At 32.7% G+C, this 15,144-nt stretch overlaps 1 protein-coding gene across 2 annotated transcripts; it reads right to left on the bottom strand.

Moving 5' to 3' along the window:
• Positions 1–2,073: 2,073 nt before the first annotated feature.
• Positions 2,074–10,265, bottom strand: LOC106418770 (protein ENHANCED DISEASE RESISTANCE 2-like). 2 transcript variants are annotated; one of them, XM_013859526.3, is made up of 23 exons: positions 9,908–10,265; positions 9,645–9,719; positions 9,458–9,511; positions 9,147–9,212; positions 8,904–8,962; positions 8,626–8,702; positions 8,032–8,160; positions 7,579–7,613; positions 6,830–6,930; positions 6,668–6,763; positions 6,394–6,458; positions 5,796–5,867; positions 5,180–5,350; positions 4,608–4,801; positions 4,174–4,240; positions 3,848–4,023; positions 3,487–3,588; positions 3,299–3,346; positions 2,973–3,116; positions 2,804–2,899; positions 2,630–2,731; positions 2,444–2,530; positions 2,074–2,352 (listed from the first exon to the last, which is right to left on the bottom strand). In XM_013859526.3, exons 1-23 carry the CDS (start codon positions 10,190–10,192, stop codon positions 2,347–2,349), a joined length of 2,307 nt encoding a protein of 768 aa, XP_013714980.2. In that variant the 5' UTR covers positions 10,193–10,265; the 3' UTR covers positions 2,074–2,346. The 2 variants fall into 2 exon arrangements, with proteins under 2 accessions (XP_013714980.2, XP_022545597.2); XM_022689876.2 differs by having other exon boundaries at positions 6,394–6,470; positions 9,908–10,236.
• Positions 10,266–15,144: the final 4,879 nt, after the last annotated feature.

The following is a 15,144-nucleotide window of genomic DNA, read 5'->3' as shown; positions in this document are numbered from 1 at the left end:
ACTCTTCGTTTGGTAACAAAATCTAACATCTTCCACTATCTCAACTCCAGGGGATCTTGAAGGAATGCAAGTCGAATAAAAAAATGAAGATCACTTGCCATCGTACAGACCCAAAAAGGAACCCCCAATAAGAGCATACCATGTCTTCAACCCCGAGTGTAGATCTTGCGTCAATCTATTAAAATACCCTGGACATGGCGGTTTTTATGCTGATTCTCTAGGTGCACGAGTCAAGATCCTCGATGAATTATAATATCTTGCAATATGTGCAATGAAAATACATTGATCTTGTAACTCCTTAGGACTAGGAATTGCAATATCAGATAATAATAATCCCGGTGGGAGAAGAGACGCATGTCAAATGATCGACGAAAATCATTTAATTTTCTCTCCCAAATCAAATCCTAAGGATTGTCCGAATAAGTGATGATATATATCTGACTAACATCATAGTTGATATTCACCGGTGAAGACACGAGGATGATCACAAATGGTGAGACGGCAACAAACGCGATTTAGTTTTCTCCAAATCGAAATATAAACGCGACATAATTTTCTCCAAATCAAAATATTTGATGTCGAATTCGACATGAATTTGTTTGATTACTTAACTATAAATAAATATACAAGATATTCCGACTGTCGAAGCCACCAGGTAACGAAAATAACCAGTGAAAACTAGAGTGACAGTGTTTTGAGAAGAAACGATAGAGAGCAGTTGTTTAGTCTCAAATATTTTTCTTTTAATATAATTCTTTTTATAAATGCAGATTTCGCTTGATAAAATATTTTTTGAAAATTTAATAAACTTATCTACCAGCAGACTTTAAGATATTTAAACATTTATATTTATTTATTTCTTTCAGTATGATATTTATTTATTGTTTTGCTAAATGGAATATGTAAATTTTAAATTAAAAAAATGTATTTTTAATCAAGAAAGAGCTAGATTTTTAAAAAGAAGATAAATAAAGGGTACTTTCTAAATTATAACATACATAGGGTATCATTCAAAATACCCCATTGTATTATTCTGAAGGTTTAATAACTAGTCAAAATGAAGACTTTATATTCTCGGAATTCAATTTTGCTAATCCAATCCACAAGTTTGGAAGAAACAAAAATCTTAAGTATCTTTTGTTATCCCTTTGTTTGTCTACATTTCGCCAAGTGATCCATAAGACACATGTTTTAGTAGTCATTGGCTGTTCTTCATTCTTGCATCATAATTAATTTCAGTTGAGTCTATGAACTACAATCTGATTGTTGCAATTAGATAAAATGTTTTTTACTCAGTCAAGTATCAAACCTCAAAAGAAACGGCTAAGGCCAGCTCTATTCGGTTAAGCCTAACCGTTTCGAGAATATACTCAGGCAACTCTAATTTTTCTTTTTTCCTGCATTAGCATTTGGTAGTTGAAGAAAGATGTTCAATTATAAAACTGAAAATATCAGAATTTAATCGAAATAACCGAGTTTAACCAAAAATATCCTAGTTTTTTAGAAAACTATACCGAAATTAACCACAAACCATTTTTTTTTTGTTATTTTCGGAAATAAAAGTGAAAATAAAAAAAACCAAAAAATGAATCGAACCGAAATTTAATTCGATTAATTTCGGAATTGGTTTTCAAAATTTTAGTTAACCAAAACCGACGGCTCGGTTCGGTTTCGGAAAACTGAAATCGCAAGGCTAATTTGAAGCGTGAAATTTTGAGCATCAATATTTAAAATGCTTCCTTCTTACAATCTCATGGTTTGAATGCAATTTTCCCATAAAAAGTTTATTCTCATAATATTTTAAATATTTAATGATTTCTCTTTAAAAAATATTGAGTGAATAACAGTAAAATGATTTTTCTATAAATGAGATTTAGCTTGATAAGATAATTTTTAAAATTTCATTAATTTATCTACTAGCATACTTAAAGATATTTAAACACTTATATTTATTTATTTCAGTATGATACTTATTCATTGTTTCGCTAAATTGTACATGTAAATTTTAATTGAAATAAAGAAAAATATTTATTTTTAATTAAGAAAGAGCTTCATTATTTATTAGAAAGAAGATAAAGAAAGGGTACTTTCTAAATTTATAAACATACATAGGGTATCTTTAAAAATACCACTTTGTATTATTACCGAAGGTTTTAAATAAAGAGTCAAAGTGAAGACTTGATATTCCCTGAATTAAATTTTGCTGATCCAATCCACAAGTTTGGAAGAAACATAAATCTTAAGTATCTTTTGGTATCCCTTTGTTTGTCTATATTTCGCCAAAAGGGTGGGTAATAGTAGTAGCGATCCGTAAGACACATGTTTAGTAGTCATTGTCTGTGTTCTTCATTCCTGCATCGTTATTAATTTCAATTGAGTCAATGAACAACAATGTGACTGTTGCAATTATATAAAATGTTTTTTACTCAGTCAAGTCTCGAACCTCAAAAGAGACGGCCGAATCTAGCTCTATTCGGTTAAGCCGAACCGTCCCAAGAATATACTCTGGCAACTCTGTTTCCTCTTTTCCCTGCATTTGCATTTGGTAGTTGAAGAAAGATGTTCAATTTCAAAAGCGATCACACTTTCCTTTTAAAGATGTTATGATAAAGTCTAGCAGAAAACTAACCTCAATCAAGATGGCCAGATCAACAATGAGGCTTGTGACATAACCAAGTACCAGACCAATAACGCTCCGGGCAACAGCCGATGATCCAATATCTACATCAATCTGCAATACCATCATTTCATGAGACATGTGTGTCTATTGGACGACATGCACTTTAAAAAAATTCTAATATACCTCCAGAAAATTATCTTTCCTCAGGTACTTGCAGGTTACAGCTTTACCAAGCAGGCAGGCTTTTGTTCCAACAGCCCGCTTGACCATCCAGTACCCCTGTGATTCACCATGACTGTTAACATGTAATCAAATTACTATATTTCAGAGACAGCCAGAAGAGTTTCATTACCTGAACAATACTTGGAATCAGCTTAAATCTTGAGTCGCGGTAACTGTCACTCCCATTTACAAATTTTCCAAGCGAGGAAGACTCGCTTACAGGTCGATCCGCAGCATAGTACATGACCAAACAATAGTTCGGCTTTGCTGGTACCTGCAAAGAAAAAAAAACACAAAAAACTTTTTAGTTATATACGTGTGGCATATTGTAACTTAGGAAGTAAACAAAGATGAACAAGAGGTTTAGCTCACAAAAGAAATATGTATCGACACATAATACGGAAAAGATTGACAGATATATAGAGTTTATGTTGCATATAGTATTATTATTCACACCTGAAGATTGATGACTAGGATGAACGGCAGCTTTTTCCCCGGTTCTGACTACAAATACGCAAAAAAAAAATTCAAATCGGGCTCCTTCAACCACGGAAGAGTATATAGACAAAATTTGTATGTCTATTCTTTTCTCAACACTCTTTAACTACTCCTTAACTAAGAAAGTACAAGTAAAATTGAGGTACCTGGACAAGACATTTCGGATGCAGAGCGATGTTGTCTACAGCTTTATCAACTTTAAGCCAATCCACTGATACAAGTGTCAGAAGGGGCTGCCCACCCATTACCTTGAATTTTTATCAAACATTTTATTAAATTTGCACGCAGTTTAACACAGAGGGAACCTCAATGAAAACAGATAATCCAATTCACGAGCTCAATTTTTCAGAACCAGATATCAATTTGGAAACTAGATACATGCAGTTGAAAAATATAACATTATGGAAATATATGAACAAGTTCAGAAACATGGTTGGATCAGGGAGGACCTGAGCATCTACGGAACATCAACTATTGACACATTGATGACGATGCATTTAAAGTTACCTTTGCATTATCTTTCAGGTAGGTCTTTCCCCTGATCATAAACCCCATGCCACTAGGAGAATTCCAGCAATTTGAGTCCTTATCACCATTTCCTTTGCGCAGGGATCCTTGGATCTGACTTGGATCGATATCCACAGGATCAACACTAGTGTCTAATTCATAACTTGCGCCTGGAGCTGATGTCAAAATAGAGCTGATATATTAACAATACTCGCTGAGATTTGGAAACAAAATAAAAAAGGAGGTTGTAAATTCTAATCTGTAACACAACTCATGAAGCCATTGATATGATTAATGGACTAGACAAAAAGATGCAAAGAGAGAACCTTTAGGCTGCTTCAAAGATAGGCTGGCGATTGCCCATGAAACATTCTTGAGTTTGACTTTTATCTCCTATTTTGAACATGGAAACAACAGATTACTAACTTCGCATGCAAGTTGCACACCTCATGGGCTGTACACAAATACTTATATGGACTTTAAATACTAGCTTATAACTGGCGGTTCTGATTTAAGATATTATTTAGTAGGGATGAATTCTCGGCTGTGACGAGACTCATCTAAGATAGAAAGTGCTTCGGAAGTATTTATCTTTTTTATACAAAGCGAAACACTTTCTGAGTTTTAGGTGTTTTAATGTAATCATTCTGATTTATATAAAGAAGAGCTTTAGGGATTTGTATTTCTATTCGTGATTATTTACTCTATAGTTGTGACTACGATATTATAAATGGACGAGAAGAAAGCAAAACCAAGTTACCTTTTTGTCCTGCTCCTCATCATCCTCATCGCTTTCCTCCTCATCAGATGATGAGTCTGTGGCATCATAAAACTGCTCCTCCATTTCCTCATCTACATATTCACCACTCGGAATATCTGATAACTTGGACTGTACAACAGTTGAGGAGGCTTCATACTTGAAGGCCGGGTTTGCTCCAATGTACTCCTTCAGGCCTGATATACAATTAACAAGAAATTGAAACAAAACTCATGTGGAACTTGTGACATCTCTAATGTAAATCGGAGGTCAGGCAGTTACTATAAACAGCGTTCCAACTATATTGTATAAACTTCTGTGCCACAAAAAAAGCTTCCCATTTGTTACAACAGAGAAAAATGATACATTCCTTTATCCCAAACACGTGCGGATTGCGATTGCTAATCTACATCATTCCACTGATATATCTTCGGATGTGCTCACATGAGTCTCCGTCCCTCAATAAATATTTACCGGTACCACAAAAAAAACAAAATCACATCTCGACTTCCTACTCATTTTTAGTGTTCATACTCTAAAATATGAATGGACAGAAGATAAGGCATGCATTTAACCTGCCACTTGGAGGAGTAATGCATATGGAATAGTCTTTTCAAACTTTGAGTAGCTAGTTCTCTTCCATTTGCACCAGCGTTTAGAGTGGATTTCTAGCATGTGTGTTACAAGACAACTTGGAGGTTCTGCATCTGATCGCTTTTTCAAGTTTCTGATTTCCCAAGTAGATGCTGCAATCACCAGGAACGAAGAGAGATGTAAGGTCTTAAACGCAGAGGGAAAAATGCCTTTCTAGGCGTTCTGTAAGTCTATGGTAAGAATGTATATTATCTGATCCAGTGAGAAAGAAGAAAGTCAAAATGGAATAGGAAAGAAGAATGAAATACTAAAGCAGCAACACAGGCAATATGGTTTACAAGCCTAACGAGTCAGTTCTAGATTTTGTGAGTATTAAAGAACTTAGTCTCTAAACCAGCTAGTTGACTGAAAGTTGTAGCTGCAGAACTTAACACTATTGCGGAGATGTAAGGACGAGGAATCACAAGGACCAAGAACCTCTGGCTATCGAAGTACACTTGGTAGAAATGTCTTAACACGAAGAATTTATCTTGACATGCATCATAGCAAAGAAGGTAATGCTACATAGAGAAATGCTATCACAAGAAAATATCTTACGAGTTATATCTGTACGTCGATATCCGGACTTTGGAGGCCGCTTCTTATGCACTGCTGGAAACTGTAAGATTGCTGCATACAAAGTTACAGAATAAGAGAGTAGTTCTATTATATGGATGGCTGTTTTCAAAAGAATGATAATGAATTAAATTAGACTCTAGGTCGCATGAGTCCAAAAAAGATACTGTGAGACGGATGAATAACTAAGATTTCGAGACGGCAGTGGTGAGCTAACAGATATTTATAAAAATCTGTAACTGTGAAGTTCAGATTCTAGATGTAGGTTTCCTTACATGATTAACTATTGATATCCTTACAGCTCAAAGAAAATGAAATAAACAATACAATATTGATTCTCCTTTACATTACTATTCTCTCTTTTGCATTTGATCTTGCAACCTATGGGACAGAGTTTATAGGTGGGAACTGACGTTTTATGTATTTAGTTCAGCAATTAAAGAACAACATTAACATAGAAAATTAAGCTAGTATAATACAATTCACAATTAAACGTGTCAGGGTTTAAATCAATATCCACCTTTGTGCATAGGCGAAACAGACATCATCAGAAATATAAGAACAAAAGAGTAAAACTTACTATATGTTCCATCTTGCCCACGAACCCACTGTCTAGAGAAGATAAAATCTCTCTTTGATTGCCATCTGAAAAATATACTATTTAATTCAAGTGTAAATCTACCCATTGAATTAAGTGATACACGGAAAATATGTACATGTCCAAACTGGTGAAAACAGAGACCTCATAGAGGAAAGATACCAATACATTAAAATATATACATCCTTCTCACTAAATAATACAGAGCGATCAGTGTGACATTAAGGACAACCAGAATTTCAGTTGACGAACATACCGTGAAAGATACTTAGGATCATATACGCAGTAAATGACATCATAGTGGCCCTCGTATGAGTCTATCAATTCCGAATCACCTGTTACTGTATCCCACCTGTGTTGATAATTAGAAACATCTAAGTAAAAAATGATACTTATAACTGTAAGAATATGATCTTACTCGTATCTTTGGTGTTTGTCAAGCTTTGAAATCACTTCGAACACAGCATCCGCACTAGCTTCAACTACCGCAACTGCTTTCACAAGAAATCCTCTACCAGCCTACAGAAAAATTCAGTTTGACCAATCTGAGAAGCATTCAAACAGGCATTGAATACAACCAATTACAGTATATTTCAAGTGCACTACAAGTTGCAAACAAAAAACAAACAAACTAGTTGTCACACCTTAGCATAAATTATTGCAATTATTCTGGTGCAATCTGTTCTAGCGTTTACAACACTTAGTAATAATTACCAATTGACTTTTCTGAATCATCGCAAACAAAGGAAATAAGTCACTGAGAGCTCCCTTGCAAAGGCATAAAGCCCATTCATTTACAAGTTATAAACCAATACAGCACTTGGCCATCATGGGATTCAAACACAACACCAGCTTTCAAATCTAACATCCAAGGAAACCCACTCCTAACTCATTCTAAATGGCTTTCTCAGTCGGACCAGCTTAATTTCCCCCTTATTTGATAGCTTTCTTAAGATCAGGCTGTTCTGCAACATGCACTCTTGCATGGAATTTAGGTCCGGACAAATTGCTATGGACTTAACCCATACCACATGTCCAAGTACAAAGAGATTACGAATGACTTCCTTTTGTAACTCATCGACCACCAATCTATTATGTCATTGGTTTTAATCTTTTTATTCTGTCTATATAGTTAAAGATATATTTTCAGAATAAAAGTAAATATACCTTGAAGTTAGCCACATCTTCAAAAATCCTAACACCTGCAAACAATATACAGAAAAAGATTTAACTGAAAGTTATATACCAAAGACCAAGGAAATCATAAGAACATATCGATGCTTTTAGGCCTTATAGTCTTGAAATTCTGAACACCCAAGACTACAATCCTGCCAAATAACCTTCTGATTTACAGAAATGAAAAACGGCCAACCAAAAAACACTGGACAAGTATTGTCGCAACTTTTTGGTTATTTTAAGTCTTGTAAAAACACATATGTATAACTGATGGAGAGGTATACAAAGTCAAAAGGAGAAACCATGAAAATACATTTAATGCAAAATTGGTAGATGAAACTAAGTGGGGACATTCTACTGGCGCATTTCTGGTTCTCTGGATGAATAATTTGTAATGTGTGGATTGTTTGATATCAAAGCTATACAGATTACCGGCAAGCATACCATTGATTGTACGAACACATTTCCATTCATGTGCCTCGATTGCATCTCCATTGTCTCCACCTCCGTAGAAACTATCACCCCTGACATCATTAACCAAGGTAGAGGATTGCCTCAAAAGAGTCTCCGGACCTGTAAATTAAGAACATATTCACACATCTCTGTTTTGAAAGAAAAGTAATTTTCAGGTGAAACCGATGTCTTGAAACATGAATAACTACTAGATAAAACCTTTATTAATTAAATTAAATTATAACCATAGCATGGAACTCAGGACTATCAAAGTCGAGAGCCATAGGAGCATAATGTCACTAACATACAAGAAAACATATTATTGAACCCAATGTTGATCTCTCTTTATGAAGAAATAAATACAATCTTCAGGGAGCACGATACTAAGCGCGAATTACAACACCCATAACTATACAGTAGATACCGACCAATGAAATTTTGACATTTTAGACGCTCAATTTTGAAGCATTCAGAATTAGTAGATGTACTAAAATGAAATAGAAAAATGACACCAGCATCTAACTGCTGCTTTTGAATGCTTATGATGCTAAGAGAGCCCACAAATATTGAAAGGCAGCATATTACCTTGCCCAATTCGGATAAGCTTTTTTAACCCATAAGCATAACGCCTTACTCTAGGTCGATGTCCTTCAAGATCAATGCTTCAAAAGAAAATAGAGAGTGATTCATAAATCGTAGAGTAGCAGTGGATTTCTACTATTTAAAACGCTTTGAACATGTTAAGAATAGAGGACATTGTTATTCATATTTTGTTGGAGAGATCCTCATATTTCCAAAACATGAACTACGTAGCTTCTAAAAATAACGTCAGAGGCACTAATCATATGATAATTATAACATACTTGGCCTCCATGCTCAATTTTGTTCTTGTGCTTCCCCCTCTGGATAGTGCATATTCAGCCTTCCAAACCGGAAAAGAAATAATCAGAATTGAACAAAATAACTGGTGATACCTCATCCCAATAATGCTCCAATAACAACAAACAAGATGAACACTGAAAAAGTAGCCAAATGTGTGCTATATAAACTACAAAACTTCATACATTACATGATGCTAGAAAACTTCAGAGAAGTCGTCGTAATACCTGTTGTTTTGCTTCGTCAAAAGCCTCAACCCATTTCATGGCTTCTCCAGCGGTAGCACAAGCAATCTAAAGTACAGTTTACAGAAGAATAAAAAGTTACATGATGCAAGTGTGTCTGGCAAACATACATATCAGTAACCATCTAACTTTATATGTTGAAATGTACCTTCAAAGACATTTACTCTACAATAAAACCGTTTGGGTCATACAAGTGTGCAAAAGAATACACACAAAAAAATCAATAGGCCTTCCTAAACAAACTTCTAGTGGCCATCTTCTAAAGCTATTGGAAAGAGGGAAATGTAACTTACTTCTCCTTTTTTCCGCTCGTCCAACCGGTTAGAGAACCTAATGACGTAGACATCCTACAAAATATAAAAGAAGTAAAAAGTCAGAAAATATGGTTGTATCACTGACTCTCATTCAAATTCAAATTCAAATTCAATAGATGTGTATTCTACAGACACTGCAATTGACTAGAGAAGCAGAGAGCATTACCCCGTGACTAACTTTGCGACGTCCAAGCTCTTCAACCATCATTGTAGGCCCTATGACACCACGTCTTATGGGTTTCTAGCCAAACAAAAAGATAATAGAAAACCAAAACACATTTAGTTTTACACAAAGGACAAAGATAGAGACTACTATCCATCAAAGATTGCAGAATGAATCAATTATTAATAAATATGATCAATGTGGCCAGCTTCAATTCCAAAAGTAAATCTCAAAATGAAAAAAGAGTGAGTAAAGGAGGATGATACAATGTCTGGGTTCTCGTGGGGATCCCGTTTGTACATCTCGACGTATTTGCCTCTGATGAAAAGGAAACGAAGATGACAGTAGTCGTGCCCGATCTTATTCGAACCCAAATGATAGACCTGTCCGAAATACTCAAACGTGCCTCCTCCTCCTCCTCCTTCTCCCCCACCGCCACCGCTGCTGCTGCTTCCACTTTCATTGAGATCCCCCCTTCTTCCCAGGTTCCCTGAATGATTCTTCTCCGATCCGTCCCCGGGAACCACTTTCTTCGACCCAGGCGATGTCATCGCCTTGATTCTGCTTTTTTTGGCTCTCAATTATGGAGGTTGGTTGGTTCCTATCCTACTACTACTATACGATCATTCACTCACATCCACTCCGAATCAGCCACGTTAGCTAATTTTATTGTTTGCTTTTTGCCATTTCTCAGATCACTACTAAATCAGGCACATTTGCTAAAACCAACCCAAATACTCAAGTCAAATGTAAAAGTGTACCCACTTTCAGTCAAATGCAAAACCAACCTAAAGGAGTAGTGAAAGTACTATTTAACCCTTATGACCAAACAAAAAACAGAAATGTATTTTACGTTTCTATCCTTTGGAAGTCTACACGTAATAAAAGAAGTCTACATATATATAGACTTCTTACGAAATCTACCTTATAGACTTGTTTTGTAGTTTACACTCTAATTTGATCTAATAATTTAATTTTGAAAATGTATAAAAATAATTATTGTGATATTTTTAACTAATCATCAATATAATGAATAATATGAAGTAAATAAATTAAAATTTCATATAATCGAACAATTTTGAAGAATATATACTAATTTGGTTATCATGTGTTAGACTATGTTCATAGTTTAGAAACAAAAAGGTTCTAACATGTTATGTCTTTTAGTAGTTGATTTCATAGGGTTAGATTTTAGATTTTTTTTTTTATTAACTTAAATCTGCATATTAATGTTTAGTAGTTTATATTTTGTATAAATGAGACTTTTTGATTATCAAGCAGAACATTTAGGGTTTGAGATTTGTGGTTTAGGGTTTCGTAGACCTACAATAAAGTCTATTTATTTGAAGACGTCTTTTTCAGTCTATATTTTTCAATTTGTTTTACAAAAAATCATTATAGTTAAACTAAGTTAAGTTCCTTACGAATAAAAAAGTGAAATCATATACTATAACTATTAAAAAATAAAGAAATAAATTTAATAAATCATATATTAAATTATTAAAATAATAAAGAATAAACAATAATAATTAAATTATTATAATAGACTTCCAAAAAAGTCTACTATGTTATAGTAAGATCTACTCCAAAATTTTAATTTTAGTAGACTTCAAACGAAGTCTACAGTATCGTAAATCTTAACCTAGTTACATTTTTGTCTCACTATATAAACAAAATTTATACAGTCTCTCTCTAAAGTGGCTGCACAAGTTTTTAAAACTCTTTCCCTTCTCTCTAAAACTCTCTCTTTTCTCTCTAAAATTCTCTCAATTGTTTCTAAAACTCTCTCATTATCTTCTTTTTCTCTAAAATTTTCTCAAGTCTTTCTTACAATATTATCTTGTCATTTTAGATATTATGATTCATGGTTTTTATCTTCTCCTTTAAAAAATGTAAGTTTTAAATCTATAGATTTTAAATGTGTATTTTTATGTTATTTATTTCTCACAATATTATCTTTTTTTTGGTAGGTATTATCACTCATGGATTTCATCTTCTCCTCTAAAAATGTAAGTTTTAGATTAATAGATTTTAAATATGTATTTACATGTTTATATTCAAATAAATTTATAGATCAAGCTCTCTACATTAATTTGCTACTAGTTTACCTTATAAATTCTATTATGTAAAGTATTTTCAGATTTAAAATTATTTTCACATTTCAAAATATATAGATTTTTTCAGATCTGAAAATTATGAGACAGTGTAGACTTCTAAAAAAGTTTATTAAAGCTTGCAGACTTCATATGAAGTTTACAAAAATATGACTTTAATTTTTTTTCTATGTTTTTTAATAGTTTTATCTTATTTTGCAGGTATTTTCTTCCATAGTTGTTCTTTTCTCCTCCTAGAAATGTAAGGTTTACATCTATAGATTTAAAATATGTGTTCTAGTATTTATATTCAAATAAAGTTACATATTAAAATTCATATTAATATGTCTTTAATTTATAACTATTTTGTCTATTAAATCATATTTTTAAAAGTTTTTTAGATTTAAACTTATTTCATATTTTTAATGTATTTATTTTTCACATCTATTTTTTTTTTGATAGAGTAGACTTCATTTGAAATCTACTTAAAACTTACGGCTGGTAGACTTAAAATGAAGTCTACTAGCCTTGACTTTTAAGCATATTTCATTAGAAGTTTACTCAATTATGATTTTAATTTTTATCTTATTTTTCATAATTTTATTTTATTTTGTATGTATTCTCTTCCAATGTTTTCAAATCATCTTCCCAAAAATGTAAACTTTTCTTCTTTTTTTTTGAACAACTTTCCATATATTCATTATAAGATATTTTGTGTTTATAATAAACTAAATTTATAGATTCATACATTATCTTTTTGCTGAGTTACAAGGATGACAAAAAATCATTTTTGAAATATTTTCCAGAACAAAGTATTTTCAAATTTTCTAAATGCACACTTTTAGATATGAAAATTTTCTATTAGTGTAGACTTCAACTAAAGTCTATTAAACAATAACTTTACGTAGACTTAATAAAAAGTCTACTAAAATATGATTTCATTTTTAATCTTATGTTTTTCTCATAACTCTATCTTATTTTGCAGGTACTTTTTCCAAGACTTTATTTGAGGCATCAAGATTATGAAAAATCAAGCATACTCAAGAACACTTTTTTAATATATTGCTCTGTAATAACTTTCATAATAAAATATTAAATTTTAAATAATTTTTTAATGCATAATCTATAAACATTGTATTCATTTTTGTTGTTTTCACTTGTATGACATTATTAATTTTTTGTTAGATATCAATTTTTTTACAAGATCTAACCAACCAAACAAGTAAAACCACCATAAGCTAAAATAATAACTAACACACATGTGAAAAGAAGAAAATCTATACCAAATTTTCCCAAAAATTTTCAAGAGTAACACTAATCAAAACAATGTGCAATAAGTATCAAGTGTATAATTATAACACATTAAATTGTGAAATTCATCCAAGACCATTAAAAATTTACTAACATACACTGTAAAATAATTAAATCATGAAAAATATGATGAATAATACACAAATACACTTTTAATAGAATTTACGACGTAGACTTCAACTGCAGTCTACATTTGTAGATTTACAAAAACGTCTACACTTATTATCTAACATATAGTCAATCCAAAACATTTTAGTGTATTTGGCGCAGACTTGATACACAAAGGCGTACAAAGTGTGTCTTAGATAACTCGATCAATTTCCGTACTTGTCGATTATTCGTGACTGACATAAGAGGAGTATTTGCCTATTCAGAGTCATTTGCTTTAAATGATGTTTGGTAAGGAATAGGTTAGCACCATCTTCTCAATTTTGTTGTCCAGATCATAATCTTCTTGTGTCATTTCAAGAAGTTTACCATGTGTACAGCCATCATGCACAAGGAACATTCTTCAACCTTTCCGATTCTTCATCCTTTTCGAATATTTTGTCACCCAAAATGTATTTGGCCCATGCTTCACACCCGCTCTAAGTTTCCAACCACATCCTTGAATACGACACTTAGCCACATACAGAATTTTCGTTGTCTTATATGCTGAGAATGTAAATTTATATTCCACATCCACCGACTTCAGCTTTGAAACAAGCTCAGCCTTACTAGCAAAACTATAAACGAAGACTTACAAATACGTCTACAATTATTAGCTAACAATATTGTCAAATCAAATGAATTATACCTTCATAATTATAAAAAACTTTCTTTTCAAAATCACTCATACCCATTAGGATTAACTAACACACACTGTCAAACAAAAAAAACTAGAAAAAAATTAATGAATAATACACAAATTCACATTTTTATAGATTTTTCTATGCAGACTTAATATTCAGTCTCTGAAGATGTAGACGTTCTTTTCAGTTTACAGATGTAGACTGTCAAATAGGTCTACTCTTTGGGTTGGTTTTTGCAATTGACTATTTTACGGGTTGTTTTCTATAGTTGAATAAAAGTTGTGATTTTGTATATGTAGACTTTCATTTCAGTCTACAATTTAAAAATGTTACTTTTTGCAATTGACCAGAATTCATCCAAGATTTGACTTTCAGAACTAGGCTTCATATGCAGTCTACATGTTTGAATTTTTTTGAAAGAGGTTAGTTTTGCAATTGACCAAGTTTGACTTCCAATCAGTAGATTGAAATGAACGTCTACGGGTGTGTAGACTTCTTGTGAAGTCTACTCTCAAATCCGACGGGTTGGTTTTGCATTTGACCAAAATAAAAAAGTAGACTTTATACGCAGTCTACATTTTTTTTTAAGATACGAAGACTGCATATGAAGTCTACAATTTAATAAATTTTTGATTGCTTTTTAAATTTTTTGGTCAAACACAAAACTAACCTATTCCACGAAGTCAAAGTTTTGGTCAAATGCAAAACTGACCTTTTATAAACTTCGTTGGCAGTCTACATTTTGTAGACTTCCATTGAAGTCTATTTTGAAAAGTCAAAAGTTCGGTCAAATGAAAAACTAACCTCTTTTAGGTAGACGTATTAGTAAGTCTACCGAAAGTTTTATTTTTGTTGTCAAAGGTAAAGACGGAGACTACTGGAGAAGTCTGCGTTAGAAAAAAAATTTGTTTGGTCAATTGCAAAACTAACCCGTGCTTTGACAAATAGACTGCATCGTAAGTCTCCACGGAGGCGTAGACATACAAAACAGTCTACCGTCACGACATAGATCTGAAAAAGAACGAAAACCATGTAAATAGTTACCTTTTTCCTGTGTAAAGCTTGTTTCCAACCTTTTCAACCGTCCAAACTCCAAATATGAGCAAAAAGAAGCATCTTTATCGATTCACTAATGAAAAAACTCGAAAATATGAAGGTTGTGATTATGAAAATGATAGTTATGGGAGTTTTTTAGATGGAAATGTAGAGGAGATGAGAGGAAATGAAGTTTTTTGGGTTAGAATGAGAAAAAAAAATGGTTGAAAATTGAATTTTAGAGCTTTAGAGCTCAAAAATGGTGGTTCATGG

Source organism: Brassica napus, chromosome A8 (genome assembly GCF_020379485.1).
Source record: "Brassica napus cultivar Da-Ae chromosome A8, Da-Ae, whole genome shotgun sequence".
In the NCBI taxonomy this organism is placed as follows: Eukaryota; Viridiplantae; Streptophyta; class Magnoliopsida; order Brassicales; family Brassicaceae; genus Brassica; species Brassica napus.
Note: the sequence above shows the minus strand (reverse complement) of the source record. Positions and strands in the feature narration are given on the sequence as shown.